At 43.4% G+C, this 22101-nt stretch overlaps 1 protein-coding gene across 2 annotated transcripts; it reads left to right on the top strand.

Moving 5' to 3' along the window:
- The first annotated feature begins 615 nt into the window (after positions 1 to 615).
- LOC308376888 (betaine--homocysteine S-methyltransferase 1-like) lies at positions 616 to 20996 on the top strand. 2 transcript variants are annotated; one of them, XM_080853379.1, is made up of 8 exons: positions 616 to 755; positions 1012 to 1144; positions 2248 to 2360; positions 2553 to 2744; positions 3198 to 3345; positions 4152 to 4334; positions 8424 to 8652; positions 20229 to 20996. In XM_080853379.1, exons 1-8 carry the CDS (start codon positions 735 to 737, stop codon positions 20308 to 20310), a joined length of 1101 nt encoding a protein of 366 aa, XP_080709505.1. In that variant the 5' UTR covers positions 616 to 734; the 3' UTR covers positions 20311 to 20996. The 2 variants fall into 2 exon arrangements, with proteins under 2 accessions (XP_080709505.1, XP_080709506.1); XM_080853380.1 differs by lacking the exon at positions 4152 to 4334.
- The last annotated feature ends 1105 nt before the right edge of the window (positions 20997 to 22101 follow it).

Here is a 22101-nt window from a genome sequence, read left to right as displayed (position 1 = left end):
CGTGTAGCTATTTGTCTCTGTTTTGTTACCGACTTTCAACCACAAGAATGAGTAAGATCTTTAATAAGAGTCTCAACAACGTCTATAGGCTACGTGTAGCTATTTGTTTTGTCTTTGTGAGAATTAGTAAGATCTTTAATAAGAGTCTCAACAACGTATATAGTAGGCTAAGATCTTTAATAAGAGTCTCAACAACGTATATGTCTCATGTGCGCCAGTCTCTATGCAATGCGGCGTGGAGTGCCAGATCGCGTCCTAAGTGAAGCGCGCTTCATTCACAAAGTGGCGAGTCTCGCCCACTCGCGGAGTGCCAGATTGCATCCTAGGCCACCTGCCTCACTCACGGCCATCTAGCTGTACATTCAGTGTGCTCAAAACACTCAGGTCAGGTGTTCACACCGATTCATACCGACTGGCCCTTTTAAATGGGAAACAACATGGCTCTAACCAAGCTCCCAGTCCCAACCAATCAACATGGTGCTTCAGAAGCACGGAAGGGAGGGGTGAAATGTGATAGGCTGTTCAACAACCTTTTGCATCAGATCAACAACCTTTCGCACTGGTAGCCATTGATATATAACGGACTTAAAGCTTAGGCTCTTCCAGTTAAGAATTGATACAGTACTATTAGCTAGGCTACTGGAAGGAATAGGCTAAATCCCTCGTTCACACTCACCACGCTGATACTACTAGAGAGCATACCCGAAATAATCAGATTTAGAGAGTCGCGGAAGATGACATCGTTCAAGAGAAAGGTATTGTTTTCACTCACAAAATATACAGACAGAGAAAAGGACATCTTTATATGCTATCTAGAAAGGAGTATTTGCTCCTTTCCAATCTCGCGGAACATTCCGTTTGTCAAAGGGTTCTAATGAGGCCAGGTTATTAGGCCTTTATAGGTACTTTGTTGTTCATTGTCTTAGAGTGGCTGACACGGCTAGGTTATCAAAGCTTATTTGTAATAGCTATGGAAGTTATGATTAACTCGTGTGTGGACTTCTTTTCTAGGGAATCCTGGAGCGTTTGGAGGCGGGAGAGGTTATCATTGGCGATGGTGGCTATGTCCTGCAGCTCGAGCGGAGGGGCTACGTGAAGGCGGGTCACTGGACACCGGAGGCCGCGGTTGAGCACCCCGAAGCAGGTGAACGAAATTACATGTGTAAACTTTGGTGAGCCGTTGGAGTCGTGTTAGACCTGGGTAGAAAAATGTCTTGTGCTTTTTGTATTTTCTATACAATAGCAATTTAAGCACGAAGGTTGCGTTGCTTAAAACTAATAGGTTTACACAAAGTCCTACTTTGACATATTGTTTTGCACATAATGTTTTGATCACTGATCTTTAAGGAGAGTTCAAATTGAAGAGAGTTCAAATTGAAAGTGTTCCAATCGTGGTACGAGTAAATCTGATCGGGGGTGGGGTGCTTGTTCTTGGAATTGGATTTTCTAGTGAAACGACTCGAGTGAAGCAGATCTTTTTATATCACATTTAAAAATACATGCAGCAAGAAAAAGCTATGCATTGGAGATACATAAAACCATACATAACCATATTTGCGTGCACCGCCATGGAACACCACGAAGGAAAAATCTGACAATATATAAGAACTTCGGTAGCCTACTAACACTTGCATGTGGAATACGGTTTAATTATCCTAGCTGTTTTCTGAGTGGGTAAAATGTCTGCTGTCACTTATACTCCATGAAGGCTTCTACACATTACCCCAACTGAATATTTATTCTGCAGTTGTCTGACTCAAATGTTATCTTAAGTGTCATGTTCAAAGGTTGATTCGTTACACAAGTTTCAGATGCGTGCAGTTCTTGATCACCTTGTTTGGCCGTAACCTAACTCAGTGGCTCTTCACAGGGGCGTCAGAGCAATGATCATACATTATAAAACGATATGCCGAATTTATCAACATTATTAACCTTAGTACGGAGAGCTTTTTGAAATTTGCACTCATACACATCTGTATTTAACATGAGATTAGAATGAATATGAATTGAGTTTTGAAGTATTTGGCAATCATTTTTGTTGTTTTAAGTAAACTGTGGTACCTATCAACTTTGAAACTCTGAGTTTGAGAGGTGGCTCTGAGCATTTTGCTGCCATAGGAAAGCTTTTTCTTGTATCCCTTTTTTGTGTCCCTTCATAAATAGTTGAATTGTTCCCTATACCAAAAAACAGCCCTTGCTGAGTTGAATTGGTCTTGTTCATGTACTCTTTGTGTTTTTATTCTGCAGTAAGGCAGCTCCACCGGGAATTCCTGAGGGCTGGGGCTGATGTCATGCAGACGTTTACTTTCTACTCCTGTGATGATAAACTAGACATCAGTGGAAACGCTCCAAACATCACAGTGAGTCCAAAAACCAAGCAGTTATAAAGGGAAAAGGAAAAGAAACAAAACTAGCAATGATTTGGTACACTGAAACTTCACCTTTGTCCTATTACTCAGCTGAGACACATCATCCTCCACTCCAAACCTCATTATGAGCATTTACAGGGAAATCAAAACTTCCTTTTACCTTATCACTGACTGCCCTCTCAGTGTCAGCAAATCAACGAAGTGGCCTGTGACATAGCTCGCGAGGTGGCCAATGAGGGCGGGGCGCTGGTGTGTGCCGGTGTCTCCCAAACGGGCGTCTACAAGGGCTGCAGCAGTGAGAGTGAGGTGAAGGCCATCGTCAAGAAGCAGCTGGACGTGTTCCTCAGGAAAGATGTGGACTTCCTCATCGCTGAGGTACGCTATTGGTGCTGTATGGAAGTGTGGTGCTTTTCCACTGGTCAGGCACACCATGACATAGATCATGATGTTCTATGTCCAACAATATTGTCCCACGGTACCATACCCCTTTTCCTTTATTGTTGGAGCCCTTGATTTCCATTAGTGTTCAATGAGTCTATACACAACCCTCACAAGCACAAATGTTAAAGCCAGCCACTATGGCTGTAGATGCTTTACAAAGGAAAAGGAAAAGTATTTGGGTCAGAATACCTTTTGCCACCACAGTGCAGCAGCTGTGATGTTTGTGCTAGAGGAATGTAGTGATCCTGTCTCCAGAGCTCTTAGAGGTAATGTTATGGTGATACTGGTGTGTTGTGTGGTTATATTCATGTTGTGTGTGGTAATAGTATGGGAACATGGGCGTTTGTGGGTGGTAATACTGTGTGTCTGTGTGTGTGTGTCTGGCAGTACTTTGCTCACGTGGAGGAGGCGGTGTGGGCCGTGGAGGTGCTGGTGACGAGTGGGAAGCCGGTGGCGTCGACGCTGTGCATCGCGCCTAGAGGAGACATAGACCGAGTTTGCCCAGCAGAGTGTGCAGTCAGGCTGGTAAAGGCAGGTAAGCGCCTCCCGCCACCATCGCTCCCGTCGCCCCCTAACTGTGAATGTGAGGGGTAGCCTACAAGGCTGTTTTTGGACTGATTGAGGTGAAGAGAAATGGTGTGCTTAGTGAAAGGCGACATCCAGTCACAATTCACTTTTACAAGGTCTGGGTGTATAAGGTGGAGGCTAAATACAGCAAACTTGTCACATTTTATGTGACGTTTTTCTCTCAAAATAGGTCATCCATGTGAATTGTGTAAATAAAAAAAAAGTGTGCTCATGTGTAGACTCATCCCTACACATCTCCTGTGAGTAGGCATAACATCACCCTGTGGCAGAGGTGGACTAGTGATCTGGCATACAGGGCACTCTCCAGTTGGGCCGTCACACCTTGGGGCGGATATCATTTCATTTGGAACTCATTTCTAGACAGTGTGAGCAGAAGCAGGTTCATGATTAACAGGGACTCAATGGGAGGTAAAGAATCATCATAGCAGAGCTTTTTCTTTGGCAGTTCCTTGTTCTTCTGCTTGAGTATGGACACTGTATGCTCCACGGCCACCTCTGATCACCAAGGACAGCGAGCGAGCCCAATCCAGATGACCCCGGTTGCACCTTTGTCACCTTTTTCAACCCTGATGAGTTTTCACCCTTTAACGTGTGTGTGTGTGTGTGTGTGCTTTTTCCCCACAACTGCGATGTATCTTTGTAAAATATCCAGTAACAACAGTTAATTTAGTCAGCCCCCCCCCCACACACACATGAACTCTGCTGTTATCCTCATAACCCCCCTAACTCTCCTCATGCACGCGTATGCTGCAGGTGCTAAGATCGTGGGGGTGAACTGCCACGTGGACCCCACGCAGTGCCTGAACACGGTGAAGCAGATGAAGGAGGGCCTGGACATGGCCGGCCTGAGGGCCCACCTCATGATCCAGCCCCTGGGCTTCCACTGCCCCGACTCCACCGCTGCAGGCTACATCGGCCTGCCTGAGTTCCCTTTCGGTAATGGCAATACTTATTATTATTATGTTATTTATAACACTTTTAAAAGATACCCTCATGCGCTGCCATCAGATGCAATCACCCCCTCCCCATACTTGATATCTGTTTCCAATGATTCTAACTGTAGAGGGTGGAGGGGATATTACACTAAGAAGCTATAGATAGGGGTGAGGGGTGATATCTCTTCATGTGACGTATGAATATTGTGCATATTAGGCGATGAAAAACTTCCAATGTTATCTATAAAACCATCTATAATGCCCATATGGATTATAAAAGGGGGGTTAAACCAGGCAACCTTTGCATAGCATTGTGCATAGAAGTGCCATACCAAATCAGGACCCCAAAAGCTCTGTTGTGTCCCATTTACACTGCACGAAAAGCAAGATTATCGGGCCAGTAAACGCTGTGATACTGCCGCGAATGATAAGCATTCCTGGTTGATAGCGGACATTCCCCCGAAATTTCCGTCTGCCGCAAATTCACGGAATTTCCCGCATACAGGCCAAGAGGGGAGAGGGGGGCGATGTGTTAACTTCTCACCTCCCGCTGACAGAGGTGTGAAAGGCTCTTATTAGCATATTGACTGTAGCCTCACACACAATGCAGCCTTTGGTTGAAAATGACCATGATTTAAAATGTAACCGTCTTGTGATTGGGGAAAGAGATTCTTCCCTATTGGTCAACTTTCAACTGACAAAATCGTAGCCCCTCCCATTAACAGCTATTGCCTCATAAAAACGAAATTAATAATTTATGTATAATAATATTATGATAATGGTTATATATGAAATTAATGAATTTCTTATTAATCCTTTAAATAATCATAATCATAGTAGGCCTTATAGAAAGGCAGTTGCTTTAGACAAAATCGAGCATTGACGACCTTAAGTCAGGAATTGAAAACCAAAGCTTTATTTAAACAGAAAAACAGACATTGCATCAGAGAGAAAAAAAAAACAGCAGCAGCAATAACAGCAACACAGCACTGAAATCTGGGACAATAACATTTTGGAACGGCTTCATAGTGGCGGAAATGTGGTAGTCTTTCCGATGGTGTGCCGACACGAAGCCTTCTGTGGTCCCGCCCGGTCGAGTCTTTCTTGCAGAGCCGCACAAAGGTCAGAGAGCTCGTTGCTTCTGAAAACTGGCAGCCGCACAATCCAGCCAGTTTCCCCCTTGTCTGTGCAATCCTCTTCATCGGACATCAGGTCCAGGGTAACGTTCTTCCAGAGGTCCATTTCTTCCCTCGCCAAGACGCTCAACCTCGCCTCCATCAGCTGTAAACATAAACCAAATAAGTGCAGCTGTGCTGACACAACGATAACGCATATTTCTATAGTTCGTCCATCAAATGTGTTTAACGACTGCAATGTACATTTGTTTATAAAGGACATCGTTTCTGATGCAAAACGTCACTTTTTATTAACACGAATAATCTCACCCTTGCATTGGGTCGTATGGCTTCGCTCGCTGTTGTGTAAACGCCGCACAGTCTCCTGTAAAGTGCAATACACATTTCCAGAGTTAAGCAGCAGGCATTTGGGCAGTCTGGTAGCCTACGTTTCACAATGATTTCCCTGAATCATTTACATTGCTTGCGAGCAAAATTCTGAGGCCTTGTATAACTGTAAGAAGAAATCACCTAAACATAAATAGACTTACGGTGATTTTTGAATTAAGCGCCCTTCGCACACCTCAGCGGTTCTGGACAGCTGTAGCTCGACGCACCGGACACCGACATGGCTTCTTCTATCGACTAAGAACCGCACAGACACGGTGCCATTCAGGCACAAAGTAGCCATCAATACACAATACACTTAATACACGGTACATGGACATTCAAATGCCAACACATTTTAACGGATATACGGTAGACATACAAGAGACTTACCGGCAGCATTCGTGATTGAGCTGAAGTCTGATTGTATACATCGGTCCCTGAGAAAAGGTTGCCGCTGGGAGACGCGGAATCTTTATTTGGTTCCGGGGGAATAATTGTGCAGGTTTAGTTTTGAAGTATAGTCCGTGAGCCAGAGGGGTTGGTCGTTACCGAAAAAAGTCTGAAAGCCTGGAATCTCAGCTTTTCAATGATGAAGTCCAAATTATGAGACAATTTCAACAGAGTCAGCAGCTTAGCATGCCATGGATGTGCAAATATGAAGCTGAATTTTCTAGCATTTTGGGCCGTGAAATGGTTGGGACTTTGTCACGTGGTGATGTCACTGATGTGCTTTATGTGAAGCACAATATTTTGCTGTCAGCAGAAAGACTTGTCTTAGAAAACTGTAACGTGCTGCCAATCTCTCCATTCCATAAGATTATCTTAGATGAGCATAACAGATGTGCTTTGCGAACAATGTATCACCAGATGTACCCTGACAACTGTATAATTGAGGTTGACTGTTTTAGCATGACATGCAAAAGGGTTTCATATCTCAATGTAAATTACTCCATAGAAGGATCTAGAGCAGAGAGATCAGCGTATGTATATGCTAAGTGGTGTACCAACACTAACAGTTTTGAGGTGCCCATCGTTGACCCTCTATCTGAACCAAGACCAACTGTAATAAAGCAGTTCTTGGTTGTTAATGTCACGACAAAAAGTACTACATGCAAACATGTTCTAGCTAAAGTTTCTTTGCTTAATCCCCATCCTGACAGACATTTTTATGGAAAGCCAGTAGAAGTTTGGAGTTTGCAGGGAGCAGACACCACCCACCCAGCATCTTTCCTCCCTATAGAACGCATTGCTGGAAGATGTGTTGTATACACATCCACTGTGCAGTTGAGCAAGACAAGGGAAAAGGTTACTGTTGTCATGCCACTCTGCACACTGGCTGAAATTTAACATATTAAGTGCTAACTCCTGTAGGATGACTCTGTATGCTTTGCTAATGACAATTTGTAAATATTTTCAAAAGATTAAAAAATGAGAAATTATTTTCTTGTGTTCCCTTCCTTTTCTCTGACTGTACTCATACTAATTACCAAGCTGGTAAATGATAGTAAAAGCTGACCTTATTTGCATTTGTATAGCTGCAGTCTTGCCTTTACCAGGGGAGGGCAAGGGGGGGGGGTCAATTCAATTAACATAACAAGACCTAGGCCTGGCCAAGGGGAAGGGGGGGGGGGGGGCTTTCACACTAATGTGGGCTTCTACGGCAATACACAGGGTCGAAAACTGTCGTAAATCCAGTGTCGTTTCAATCCAGGTCAATTCAATTAACATAACAAAACCTAGGCCTGGCCAAGGGGAAGGGGGGGGCTTTCACACCAATGTGGGCTTCTACAGCAATTCACAGGGTCGAAGACTGTCGTAAATCCCACATTTCATGCAGTGTTAGCCTCTGCTAGTCACACTGCCTGCAGCCACTCATTTAGCCTCTGCTAGTCACACTGCAGCAACTCATTTAGCTTCCATTTGTTAAAATCCATTTGTCATCTTTTCTGCCTAGATTGGATGTGCAAACCTTTTAAATTCTCATGAAAATAAAATAATGTCCCTTTATGCATACTTTAAAGGCACCCAGTGCAACTTTATGTAAACATTTAATGAAAAATAAACATTCAATTTCTAGTCTTTTTTACACGTAGTAAGTTTCAATAACTCCATACCATTACATATCGACATTCAAGGAGCAAAGATGAGACGTCGTTGTGTGGTGAGAACTGATAGAAAATCGTATACAACAACAATCGCCGGTGGGGAGAAGCCATTTTTCCATTGACTGGAAGCCTGCTTTATTTATTGTAGGTTACAAAAAATAAAGAAAATGGCGGCGATTGTTGTTGTTATCGATTATCTATCAGTTCTCACCACACAACGACGTCTCATCTTTGCTGCTTGAATGTCGGTATGTAATGGTATGGAGTTATTGAAACTTACTACGTGTAAAAAAGACTAGAAATTGAATTTTTATTTTTGAGCCTCGAAAGTTGCACTGGGTGCCTTTAATGCATAAGGTAACTGTACAAAACAAAAACAGAAAAAGACATAAGGCTTCTTCTTCTAAGCTATTCTTTAAAGCAATACCCATTCTAGCTTTCGCAACAACAAACCTGTTATTTTTCATTTGTGTCCCCCAGCGTTGGAGTCAAGGGTTGTGAACCGCTGGGATGCCCACAAGTATGCCAGGGAGGCGTACAAAGCTGGCATCCGCTACATCGGGGGCTGCTGTGGGTTCGAACCCTACCACATCCGGGCGCTGGCAGAGGAACTTGCCCCGGAGAGGGGCTTTCTACCCCCCGCGTCGCAGAAGCATGGCCTGTGGGGAAGTGCACTGGAAGGGAGCAGCAAACCCTATGTTAAAGCCAGGTAGTGCACTGCAGAAGTCATGATGTTAGCCAGTAAACCCTATGTTAAAGCCAGGTAGTGCACTGCAGAGCTCATGATGTTAGGCCAGTACTACTATGCTGTGGATACTAACCAGGTCTGTGTTTCCAAAAAGCATTGTTGTTGTGCAACAGCTTTTGCGAAATAAAAAAAAGAGTCTCCGAAAACAGAAATGATCCAAAATCAAAGGTGTCTGTATCAGCCATGAAGCTTCATGGAAAACACAGACCAGACACAGACCCTTGACTTGTTGAACAAAACCCAAGTGGCTGTTGTGCTCGCTGGGTTATTTTCTCCTCTGGGGAGTTGTTTCCCTCATGCCTCTCACTCTATGGGCCCTATCTTGCACCCAGCGCAATTGACAGTCAGCGCCGCATGTATCATTCCTATCTTGCACCCGGCGCACAGCGGGATTTTCCCTCCAGAGGCGCGCGTCGAAATTAACTTGCGCCGAAATGGGCTGGGCGGAACAGAGAAGGCGTTTCTCAGGCGCAAGTGATTTTTTTTTCAGTTTCAAAACAACACTTGCGCCGTTGACCAGAAAAAACCTAGTCTAATGTCAGAGGCGCATTGTGTAGAGTCTGTGGCGCGTATTCAGACGCTATTTTAAGGACGCGTGCTTGGCCGCACAGTAGGCTACACTTTACTTCTCTCGTCTACACGAGAGATTTACACCAATTTTTTGGCAAGCCATATATAATTACAAGGAAAATTAAAGCTGCAAGCAGCGATGAGCGGCCCCGAGCACGCGCGCTCGTCGGGGAAGGCGGCGGTCGATGGCAGACGCGCACCGCACAGCCGTCCGTCAAGCTTAGAGCGAGCCATGAGAATGCCACGCACATCGACACATCGCAACAATACAGCGCAAAGAATAAAGAAAGCGAGGTTTCCAACCACCAACAGGTGGCGCTATAGGCGAGTGACATTACGGGCATATATCCGAGTTCAGAACGGGTCCAGCGTCCACCCTATGAAGTTTGGTCAGGATCGGACAATGTGCAATGTTTCCAACCACCAACAGGTGGCGCTACAGGCGAGTGGCATTATGGGCATATGTATGCGTTCAGGCCGGGTCCAGCGTCCACCCTATGCAGTTTGGGGAGGATCGGACAATGCAGGCAGGATTTTTAAGTGAGTTTGTGGTTTTGGCGAGTAGTGGCGAGTCGAAGTTTGAGGGTCTGCCACGCCCACACCTTTCAGATTTTGGACAATCCCTCAATACAATTTGATCCCCCATGGCTGAAGAGTATCCTGTCCAAGTTTGAAGGCGTTTGCATTAAATCGGTAGGAGGAGTTCGATCAGATGCGACGTGTGGAAATGGCGAGCACTGGCGAGTTGTAAAAGTTTGAGGGTCTGCCACGCCCACACCTTTGAGATTTTCAAAAATCCGTACATACATTTTGATCCCCCATGGCTGAAGAGTATCCTGACCAATTTTGAAGGCATTTCCATAAAATCTGTAGGAGGAGTTCGATCAGACGCCAGGTGTGGAAACAGAGTGACGATTCCATCCACCAACAGGTGGCGCTATAGGCGAGTGGCATTATGGGCATATGCCCGCGTTCAAGCCGGGTCAAGCTTCCACCCTATGACGTTTGGTCAGGATCGGACAAAGCAGGCAGGAATTATAAGTGACTTTGCGTTTTGTGGCGAGCACTGGCGAGTCGTAAACGTTTGAGGGTCTGCCACGCCCACACCTTTGAGATTTTGAACAATCCCTCAAGAAAATTTCATCCCCCATGGCTGAAGAGTATCCTGACCAAATTTGAAGTCATTACCATTAAATTTGTAGGAGGAGTTCGATCAGATGCGAGGTGAGGAAAAGGGCAAAAATGCAGTCAAAACAAACAACAAAACAAACTAACAAGGCTGACTTTCAAGTCAGTTTTTTTTATTGCACAAGCGATTCACTGCAACACACACGTGTTATATATGATAGGCGATCCAGGACACACACACACACACACACACACACACACACGCACGCAGGCCTGAGGTCGCTGTGAATTCACCCTCTGCTTTTAACCCATCCCGGATCGTCCTTCCTCCAGGATCTTCCAGGAGCACATTCCACTCAAAATTGCTGACTTCCTGTTGACCTGCCACCATGGCGTCCAGTGTTGGGAAAGTTCACTTTCTACCTAAACTAGTTCAGTTCATAGTTCACACATTTTAAAATGAACTAGTGCAGTTCATAGTTCATAATTCAACATTTTGAACTAAGTTCACAGTAGAGGTCTGCGCGGGACACATTTTTCAGTCCCGCTCCCGCAAGATTATGTCCCGCTCCCGCAAGAAAAAAATATGTTTTAGTCCCGCTCCCGCCCGCAGCGGTAGTAATATATCCCGCTCCCGCCCGCGTGAATCCCGCGCAAGACAGTCCATGCAAGATGGATATTCATTTCCGCTCTCTATTTCACAAAGTGCTTGTCACATGGCCCATTTGAAGTAAATGCACACTACTCCTTACCGTTTTAAACCAAATGTAATGGCAAGACCATTTAAACAAAGGCAATAGCCTTGGTTACAAAACAAAAAAATGTCCATATTAATAAAATAATAGTAGCCGTTTGCTGGAGAAATCTTGAAGACTACCTCACTTCATTACCATAATTAACTAACAAAACAAAATGATGGCGACTTGATGAAGTTTTTCCATATTCAAGCATCAGTTAGTGCTGCTGTAATCATAGAATTCCAGCATAACATTAATCATGTACACATACTTTATTACCTCCAGCAAGGAGGTTATACGATCGGGTCCGTTAATTAATTAATTTATTTATTTATTTATTTATTTATTTATTTATTTGTCCGTCTGTTTGTCTGTCTGTGGACAAGATTTCTCAGAAACTACAGGGCGGATCTTTCTGAAATTTTCACAAGAGGTAGATCTTGCTCCTGAGACATCCCCATTAAAACTTCAGATTTCAGGATGATCCGGATCTGGAGCAATCCGAGATTTCGCCAATGATTCACATTGTAGTATGGGTGAGGATTTTGGTTTGTGGAAAATCCCAATGAGGTTATTTGTCAAAACAAGGAATGATGTTTAGACTAATACACGATCTTTCTCTCAATGTCCCAATACGATATTGATCCTAACATTGCTTCACGTGACTAACTAAACGTATGTGATACATTGTCACTGTAATCGAAAACTGTGCATTGGGATCGAGCAAGTGCTTGATACAAGATTTACACTGAGTTTTGGGTGTATACAACGTCACTTTGTGAATACAACGTCGTTGAAACGCAGTACTGCAATAAATGAACGGACCCTTGCTGGAGGTCAGAAATCTCGGATTACTCTTGTTCATTCATAGTTTTATTTTTGCGCGCATATTCAATTTGCGGGAGTGATGCATTTTTCTTTTTATCCCGCATCCCGCGGGAGCTCTCCCTTGTCCCGCCTGTTCCCGCACAGAGGTTTTCAGACTTGTCCCACGTCGCACAGATTTGCATCGCAGTCCGCGGGTCCCGCGGGATTCCCGCGGGAGTGCAGACCTCTAGTTCACAGCTCCAGAAAATGAACTAGTTCAGTTCTTTTTTTCAATATGTTGTGAGCTATCCTTTTTCTAAATTATTTCCACAGCCCATATAAAACCACGCTGAAACTGTAAGATTTCATCTTCATGTACAATTTTTAATCCTTATCCAACCAGGATTTACATTTGCATTGAAGGGACAGCCTTCCCCCATTTGTTGCTTTAACACTTTAACACTGAGGTAGGAAATCTGAGGTAGGAAAAACTTGAAAGTGCAACATTCAAAGTTTAAAACATTTAAACATAATTGAGGCCCTTTTAGATTGTTTGGCTTGTTTGCCCAATGTATAAGCAAAACAAAATAAATAATAATAATAACTTAACAGACTCAGTCAGAGTCCAATGCCATGGACAGTGCTTCTACTTTCTGTCCAGTGAGTGGAAATAACTTAACTAAATGGAAATCTGTCACTGGTTACAGTCCACATACATAGGCCTAACTAAAATAATAATAACAATAACACAAAAGTTTGCAGGGCCAAGGAGAGAGTCATTTTCTCTTATCTGAAGGAAGATCTTGTCTTGATCTGTACTTTCTTTCTTGATGGCACTTTTTTGGATGGCTGCAACCCCTTTATTAAGTTTATGAAAGCTGGGCTTTCCACTTTCCTCAAAGGCTGCAAGTCTCCAACAATATACTGCATCACCAAGTTGTCCAGCTGCGGCTGGGAGATGGCAACTAAGCCGTTGCTGTACGCAGTTAATGGGATTTGGGTCGAGGACCTGTCTTGAATGTCTTTTGATTTTTGATTTGCTTGCACCTTGAAAGGTTAACCGGGTGCTTCAGTTCAATGTGCCGTTTCAAGTTTGCTGAGGAATTGACTGAAGTGCGGATTTTCTTTTTGAAAGCCGGTGGGCAAAGTTTGCACAGAAATGTAAGGTTGTTCCCATCCTCACCGACCTTGTCATAAAATTCGCCTAAATGATGATAGGAGTAGGACGCAACCTGCTGACGCCTCCATGGTGCTTTTTGTTTTGCTGACGAATGCGGCGGTGCGACTTGAAATCTCCATATGCCTGCAATACCGCTCTTGGCCTGTTCGCAACTTCAACAGCAGAAGAAAGCACACGTAATTGACTGGTTGAACAACCCTGGATACAGGACTGTTAACTGTCTGTATTTTGCCTGGAATTTTCTAGAAATATTGAACCTTATTGAACGAAATTAAAAAGAGTGAACAGACACCAGAATGAACGCGTTCACAGTATCGTTCATCAGGCAGGATTCAGTTCGTTCAGTTCACGTTCACCAAAATTATGAATGAGTTCATGAACTTTCGTTCAATGAACGCGTTCAGACACACCACTGATTGGGTCAATACACTTTTTGGTGAGTCTGGGCATGATAAAGGTATAGTGATAATTTATCCTTAGTTGTCCCTTTGCTTTATCACTTGTTTGGTGGCGTTGATCAGGGGAATTGTTGACGCTTGAAAGAAAGGTAATCCAGCGAGGTCCGTTTAAAGCTGTTTGCTTTATTAACAAAATGATGGTACAACTTGGTTTGCAAATAAATAAATAAAGTTTAAACACAGAGCAACGAGGCCTATCCTCGCCGTCACCGTTGCCAGATACCACAGCTCAAGGTCAAAAAGCTTTGTGCTCCCAATCAGCCGCGTCTACCACCGGGTCACGCTCCTATTTATCCTCGTTTTCACCTGTAGAGGGCACAAATCCTCGCAAAAATAGAAACATTAAAATAACATAAAATTAATACCGAAATGGCTCCTACATAACCGGCCCCTAATTGTATTTGGTGAGCAAAACAATTACTAAATTAAATCAAAATAGGAGCCTTAAAATCATTACGTTTCTAAGCATCAAATCAAGCATATTACAGACAAGATAGTGAGAGTACTTGACCATTTTCATCTTGACTCTTCAAGCTTTGTCTTCATCACCCACAAACAGAGCTTTGTCATGGGTCTTTATGATGCTGCTTTGGGTCTTGATTGTCACGGTGCACACAAGCCCTTTCTGGTCAGGGAAAACTTCAATTATTCTTCCTACAACGCAGGAGCCTCTTTGTGCAGTTGGGTCCACCACTAAAGCAACATCTCCACACTGGAAGTTCCTCCTTTTGGTATTCCACTTTTGGCACTCTGTAGACCCCTTTGGTCAGTAATGGTGAGCAGACCCCTCTGGTCAGCAGTGATGTGTAGACCCCTCTGGTCAGTGATGATGTGTAGACCCCTCTGGTCGGTGATGTGTAGACCCCTTTGGTCGGTAGTGATGATAGACCCCTCTGGTCCGTGCGTAGACCCCTCTGGTCAGTGAGTAGACCCCTCTGGTCCGTGCGTAGACCCCTCTGGTCCGTGCGTAGACCCCTCTGGTCAGTGACGAGTAGACCCCTCTGGGCAGTAATGATGTGTAGACCCCTATGGTCTATGTCCGCCATTCGTCCTTTTCGTCCTATTGGCTCCTGACGCAAGCTGTTGAGCACATCTACAAGACTGTTGGTTAAGTCAGGCCCTTTGAGCACTTCTGCATTCAATGCTTTTCCACAAAATGATGCTCCACAATCAAACACAACCTTTAATTTTCGTTTCTTTGGGTGGTAAACTTCATGGTGGGACAGGTTCCACACCTTTCTATCCATTCTGGTCAGTTGCCCCTTTGGCACAATTTCTGATTGTCCTTTGCTGGTTGTGTCATTCAAAGCAGCATACACTCCATTCCTGAATTTGAATTTCTTTTTCCGGCTTTGGAGACGTTGTTCTGCAAGGCTACAGTTATTAGGCAATGTAGCATGATCCTTCCTAAATGGTAACTTTAGACTGTAATGTCCATCCACAATTTTAGAAGATTCATCTGTGATTTTCAAAAACTGTTTGTCTTCAATGGACATTTCCTTCACCTCTTCGCACAAATTCGCTGAAATTCGGTTGACTGTTTGAGACCGAATTTCATTGGTAGATCTTTTCCCTACTGGGCCATTCACTACCCATCCGAGCATTGTTTTCATTGCATATGGGCCGTCTCCTTCACTGTTTATGACTTGCCAGGGCTCTATTGCTTTTGGAGCGTTTGTGCCTATCAGCAATTCAATGCCTGCATCAATGGTGGAAAGTTTAACATCTTTAAGATAAGGCCACTTTGATAGAGAATTCTGGTTGGGTATGTTACTCTTTGATACAGGAATCTTTGTTTGTGTGAATGTCTCTGGCAGAGTTATGAACCCATTGTCATGAAGTCCACTTACTTCCAGTCCTGTGATGATGTTAGTAGACATCATTTTCTCCTGGCCCATTGTGCGCAGCATGATGCTTGTTCTTTTTCCTTGTACCTTTAGTTGCCGCATTAATCTATCAGTACAAAAGGTGGCCGAGCTGCCGGGGTCAAGAAATGCATAAGCTTGTATAACTCTGCTGCCCTTGTTTGATTTTACCTTAACAGGTACGATGGACATCAGACACTGTTCTTCACCGGCCCCAGTTTGACTGCATGTTTCGAGGGACACAAGACCTGTGTTCACCCTGTTGGGTTCCTTGGCGGTTTCCTTATTTGTTTCCTGTTGTCCAGCTCCTTTGTCCTGCTCCACTTGTCCTATGTGCAGTACAGTTGGATGCGCCCTCTCGCAAATGGTGCATGACTGACGCTTGTTGCAGTCCTTACTCATATGGCCTGTTAGGAGACATGCAAAACAGAGACCTCTTTCTTTCAAGAATGTGATCTTGTCAGTGTGACATTTCTTTTTAAACCAAGAGCAGCTTGCCAGTAGATGTTCTCCTGAGCAAGACAGACAGTATGGCTTATGTTGGCCTGGTGATGGGCTATTCCACTGTTTGTGATGAGTGGGGATGACATCAATGGTTGCTGCATTGGTTGTGAATCCCTTGTCACTGAATTTGGTTTTCACGGAACTTGAGTGAATGGGCCTTGGACCTTGTGCTTTTGGTGAGGGATCTTGTATATCACCAAAGACAGGATCTGTCAAGATTTTGACTTCTCTTTCGATAAACTCAACTAAGGTTCCGAATGTGGCTCTGCGGTTTGTAGTTTCTTGAAACTTGCATACTTCTACTCTCCATCCCCCTCTCAACTTGTAGGGCAATTTGCTGACTAACAACTTCAAATTAGAGGCCAGATTTAATTCATCCATGTAGGCAATTTCATTCATGCCATTCAAGCAACCTCTGAGGTACAGAGCATATGATTTCAGTGTTTGTGAATCCTCAGATCGAATGGAGGGCCAGGTCAATGCCTTTTGAATGTATGCATTGGAGACTAAATACTCATTTCCAAAGTGCTCTTGGAGCAATTCTTTGGCTCTTGCAAATCCTATATTTGCGTCTAAGAAGAGACATGTCTTAACTAGCTCTCTGGCTTGTCCAGATGTATATTGCTCTAGATAATACAATTTGTCCTTTGCATTGTCAATTTTGCTCTCTATAATATGTTCAAATGAACTGATAAAGGATCTGTAATCAATTGGATCATTACTAAAAACCTTCATCTCCTTTCGTGGCAAGAATGTTTTGTCCTGTTGCCTAATCAAAGATGCTGTGATGTCATTTTGCCTCTGCAGAATTTCATAGACAGCAGTGTCTTGTTCTCCAAGAGAGATCCTAGGTTCATCACCTTGGGACTGTCGTCCGGAGTGGGGTGCTAAGTGGGGCTGTGATGGACCTTGGGGGTGCAGAGTGGTTTGATGAGAGGACCTATGGTGTGAAGGCTCATAAGTATGGCTTAGGAGTTGTGGCTGAGACTGTCGTTGACTTGGCTGGGCAGTGGATCTGTACAGAGATGGGTCTGGCCAGACAGGGGGCCGCAAAGAAGGAAGGAAATACGGCTCTTTGGCTCTGGCATGAAGTAGCATTGGTTGAGGCGGAAGGGCACTCGATTTAAGTCTAACACTGGCATCTTGCATTCCTTTGCTATGCCCCTGTAATTTAAGCGTTTTCTCCAAATGCTCATTCATTCCATCTCTCTGTGAAACACTGCTTTTTCGATCACTTAATACATCAAGTTTGGCATTGGCTGCATCTAATTCACTTTGGACAGCTAACATTTCCTTTTGTTTTCTCAATTTTTCTTGTCCTTCAGCCAATTCTTTCAATAACTCTGCCTGTCTTTGCGCTAATTCTGCTTCCTCGCTCTCTATAGCGTGCTTTTCTTTAAGAGCCGCCAATCTAACTTCTAGCGCAGCCTTGTCCGCTGCTGCGCGACTCAAGGCTGTGGAGGTTGAAGAGACCTTTGATCCCGTATCGTCTACTTTCCTTGCATGAGTTGCAGAAACACTGTCCTCAGGTCTTATTTCCTCATCATCATTGCACCGTTTGTGTTCAACTAGCCATGCATTCGCCTCCAACAGGAACGATTTATTAATCTCTCCTTTAGGTTGATACCACACGTCATCAGATTCGCGTTCCTCTTCTGCCAATACATGCTGATAATCGTTGTGACTAGCTTCAAATTCACCCAATAAATCATCATATTGTGCTACATTTTCCATCACTTGTTCTACATTTGACGGAACGGTCATCAATTTTTTAATAAAGTTCATCTTGCGTGTAAGCATTCCGAGTTTTATCTTTCTCGCTTTACGCAAATCTTTTGCGGCTTCATTTTCATCCAGCTCAGTTGGCACATTTGTGTCTTCTGGTTTACCGTGTTCACCAGCCATTGTGTAACAAAAAAGGGAATAATCTTCCTAAAAGTCAAAGTATCCTTTCCAACAATGTTTATGCTCCGTTGCAATTAATCAATCCAGCAAGGGGGAAAATGCGCGCATAAATGAACAAGCAGCGCTTAACTTTCCTCTAGTAACTTAAAGTCTTATCAAACTTGCTCCAAAGGCAATCCATAATTCAAACAAAAATATTATCTAACTAATAAATCCAATCTTCGGCTCCTAGAGCTCTTAGTCCATGAAAACTGTACTTCTTAAAGTTCAGAGGCCTACCGCAATCTCGTGCTTTGTTTGCATCGGCTTTCCTTTGTTCCTTTGCGGCCTGTTCCTTGCGTGGCTTTGGAAATCCAATCCTCGTCGTAATCCACAGGGTTATCCAGATCCAAAAGCAAGCTTTTTGACTAATATAGTGATAATTTATCCTTAGTTGTCCCTTTGCTTTATCACTTGTTTGGTGGCGTTGATCAGGGGAATTGTTGACGCTTGAAAGAAAGGTAATCCAGCGAGGTCCGTTTAAAGCTGTTTGCTTTATTAACAAAATGATGGTACAACTTGGTTTGCAAATAAATAAATAAAGTTTAAACACAGAGCAACGAGGCCTATCCTCGCCGTCACCGTTGCCAGATACCACAGCTCAAGGTCAAAAAGCTTTGTGCTCCCAATCAGCCGCGTCTACCACCGGGTCACGCTCCTATTTATCCTCGTTTTCACCTGTAGAGGGCACAAATCCTCGCAAAAATAGAAACATTAAAATAACATAAAATTAATACCGAAATGGCTCCTACAAAAGGTGTGTACCGAATTTCGTCGAGCTATGCCAAAATAACCCCAATGCAGAGGGGTATTTGCAATTTCTAGGGGGCGCTACAGAGCCATTTTGCCCCGCCCGAAAATTCTTTCAACGCAAAAGATCTTAGAATTCCCAGCATAACATCCCTGCCAAAGTTGGTGAGTTTTCCATAGAATTTCATCAAGAAAAAAATAAAAATAAACAGTAGAAAACCAATAGGGCTTTGCTGCTTTCAGCAGCTCGGGCCCTAATAAAGTATTTACCACATGAGGAAATCATTGTGATATCCATATCCAAGATATTTAAAAAATAGGCATACATCTAGCGTACACATTGACCCAAATGATTCAGGTTAATTGTAATGGCGGTTCTGATGTCTGCCATCTCCTGGCAGATGAGCTGGGGACAGACGCACACTGTCCCTATCACAGTCTGCAATAAGTTCGGCTATACATGCAGTTACGTCAGGTCTAGTCCGACATGCTGGGGAATTCATAACATTTCCCGTAACACCCGACAGCCAAGAGAGGGCTAAGCAGGCGTTTTGGGAGAAGTATGGGTTCCCTGGCGTCCTTGGCGCTATAGACTGCACCCATATTCACATACGTGCCCCCCCAGTGTTTTACACAACATTGCCATGAATCATGGATGTGTCAATGACATAAATGAGGATAGATTAGAGGACTTTAGAAGACGTGAGGTTGAACTGCATGTGTCGATGGGTGCAATATTATTACCATGCATACATAACCTAGTGATTCAGTGAGGGTGAACCCAAAACATCGGAAAGTATGTTTTTGTGACTTTTATTTCAAATATGTTGCCACCAAAAAACGAATGCTAGTCACTGAAAAAATACAAACGAGAAATGAAAAGTAGAAACATTTCTCCAAACAAGCATGGGAAAATATTGCCGTGATTGTTTCTGGTAACACACGTTCTGGTGGCCTCACGGTCTTCCTCCAGGTTACTCCGCCATAATAATAACAAGCCGTTATGGAATATGCGCTCCTCGTTCTTAAATCGAATGTGAGATGACGCTCTGATTGGTTTATTGCATATTACGCCCAAACCACACCTATGGCTGAGTAACCTCCTTTGGACCAACCCATTTGACATTTGCGCCGGGCGCAAGTGTGTTTTTTCCGCCGTTATAATAGCAAATGCGCCATAGAGCCGCCCACACAGCTACTTGCGTTTGGCGCCGTCCTACTTGCGTTTCTGATCGTTAAAATAGGGCCCTATGAATGCGAAAGATTCCTCATTAGCTAAGAGCTCACAGAGAAAACACATATTGTTTAGCATGTGAGTAGCTGAAACAGAAGTCTGCTAGGGAACTTACAAGCACAGGAACAACGAACCAAGCATGTCAGGGCCGATTCAGTTGCCAACCCTGCAAGTTGAAAAAAGGAGCAACCGATTTCCTCCATTCTCGTGTTATTAGCTGTAAAGCTCAGATTCAGGTGTATAATGAATGTATTTGTGGTCATGTTTTGTCCTTAATTTAGAAACGTAATGATTCCAGAGGGCATATGGTGGTGTGCGTGTTTGTGAAGTTGAGGGTCACTTCTGCTGTCTTCTCCACAGGGCTTCCCGTGACCACTGGGAGAACCTCAAGCCTGCCTCAGGAAGACCTCTCTGTCCCTCATTGTCTATTCCTGATGCCTGATGTCATCTGTCTTTCCCCCTCCCTCTCTCACACAAACACACACACACACACACACACACATTAGCACAGCAATAAAGGATATGCACCTAAACACACATACACATGCTGGTGCTAATCAAAATCAGACCTGGACTGTTGAATTCATCATGTGAAATCAGTGATGACCTGAAAGATTATTCTCCACTATACCCCCCAAAATACGGTTGGATAATCATGTTCCGATTACGCGCTTGGATTTGGCAATTTATGACTGAATTCAAGTTTAAGTAAAGCATTGCTATTTGCCTTAGACAGGCAGTGTCTGACTGAGTGGATGGTTACCCTTCTATACAAGTAGTACACTGCACTTGTGTAGAACTAGTATACTGCACTTGTGAAGAACTAGTATACTGCACCTGTGTAGAACTAGTATACTGCACCTGTGTAGAACTAGTATACTGCACTTGTGTAGAACTAGTACACTGCACTTGTGCCGTGGAGTGTTCATGTAATATGAAGGTGGCCGTGTCAACATCTGTTGTCAGTGGCTTCATCAGGCCCGTTATTTTCACACTGAAGTTGGAAATTAATGATTTTGATCTTTGATAGCCTGAAATAAAACCAAGAAGAAATGGAGCTGCAGACCTGCAACCGGTTCAGGCTTTTTGAGATTTTCTTTTCTGAGGTAAATAAATAATGTGAATGAAGTTGTGGCGTCCTTTCTATGGTTTCTAATTTTCCATATTCCAATATCCAGTCAAGGCCGTGGGTCGTCAGCAGGTAGTGGATTACGCACTCTCGGTAGTTTCCAGTTAAAAGAATAATCCATTTATTGTGGCTTCAAAAAGGGTGAACATAAACGAGTAGTATAAATCAATCAACTTTGAATACAGTAAACTAAAAAGGCTAAACTATTATCGAAAAGTGGTCAAAAAACCGTATGTTTAACCCACCTAGACCCAACATTTGCTACCAGTCATCTACTCAATTATCCATTCAGGTGACGCTACTCATAAGCTGTCCAGGTGGCATCTAATCAGCGGTCCAGGTGACAATTAAACAATTAACCTAAATTTCCACAATGGTAGTCTAATATGCAGGTTAAGAAACTATAGGCAAACGTAGAATAGGCAAACATAGAAACAGTATAATTACATAACATAACCTAACTAACTCAGGGGAAATGCAAACTTTAAGTTCAGACAAAAATATCCAAAACGGCAACAACAGAAGTCACATATTGTGCTTTTTAATTAATTAAACAATTTTAATGAACCCTATATTACCACCAGTTGTCTTCCATCCTTACCCTCACACACACACACACACACACATAAAAGCAGACAATGATTAGAGGCAGGTTTTTCATCAGATTCTTTTACTTACATGCATTTTTAGCTAATACTGACATGACCAAACTGAGCAATGATATGTTCACAACAGAATTTTGTAACTTGAGGTATTGTATGAGGCCTATGAATTAAATACGCCATTAAAGTTTCCCATGAGTGCATAGTATATGGGACTAGGAATGCATAGTAAATGGGACTGAATAAGAACAGTGCCAGTTTCAGCACTCTGCAGTTGGTTTCTATTTACCTGTAATTCTATTGGCTATTTCTATTGTGCCGCTTGGTCTGTAGCCACACATGCAGAGGCTAACAGAACATAAGATAAAGCATTATGATTTGATCGAGTAATACTGAATAATGGCTAAAGCACATAAAATACACAGTAAATGCACTTGAGGCTGATGCTTTGGTCATGAAGGGACAGAACATCTAATAGGATAATATTCGCTATCTAAATCCT

The sequence above is a fragment of the Sprattus sprattus genome, assembly GCF_963457725.1.
Source record: "Sprattus sprattus genome assembly, chromosome: 16".
Lineage (NCBI taxonomy): Eukaryota > Metazoa > Chordata > Actinopteri > Clupeiformes > Clupeidae > Sprattus > Sprattus sprattus.
Note: the sequence above shows the minus strand (reverse complement) of the source record. Positions and strands in the feature narration are given on the sequence as shown.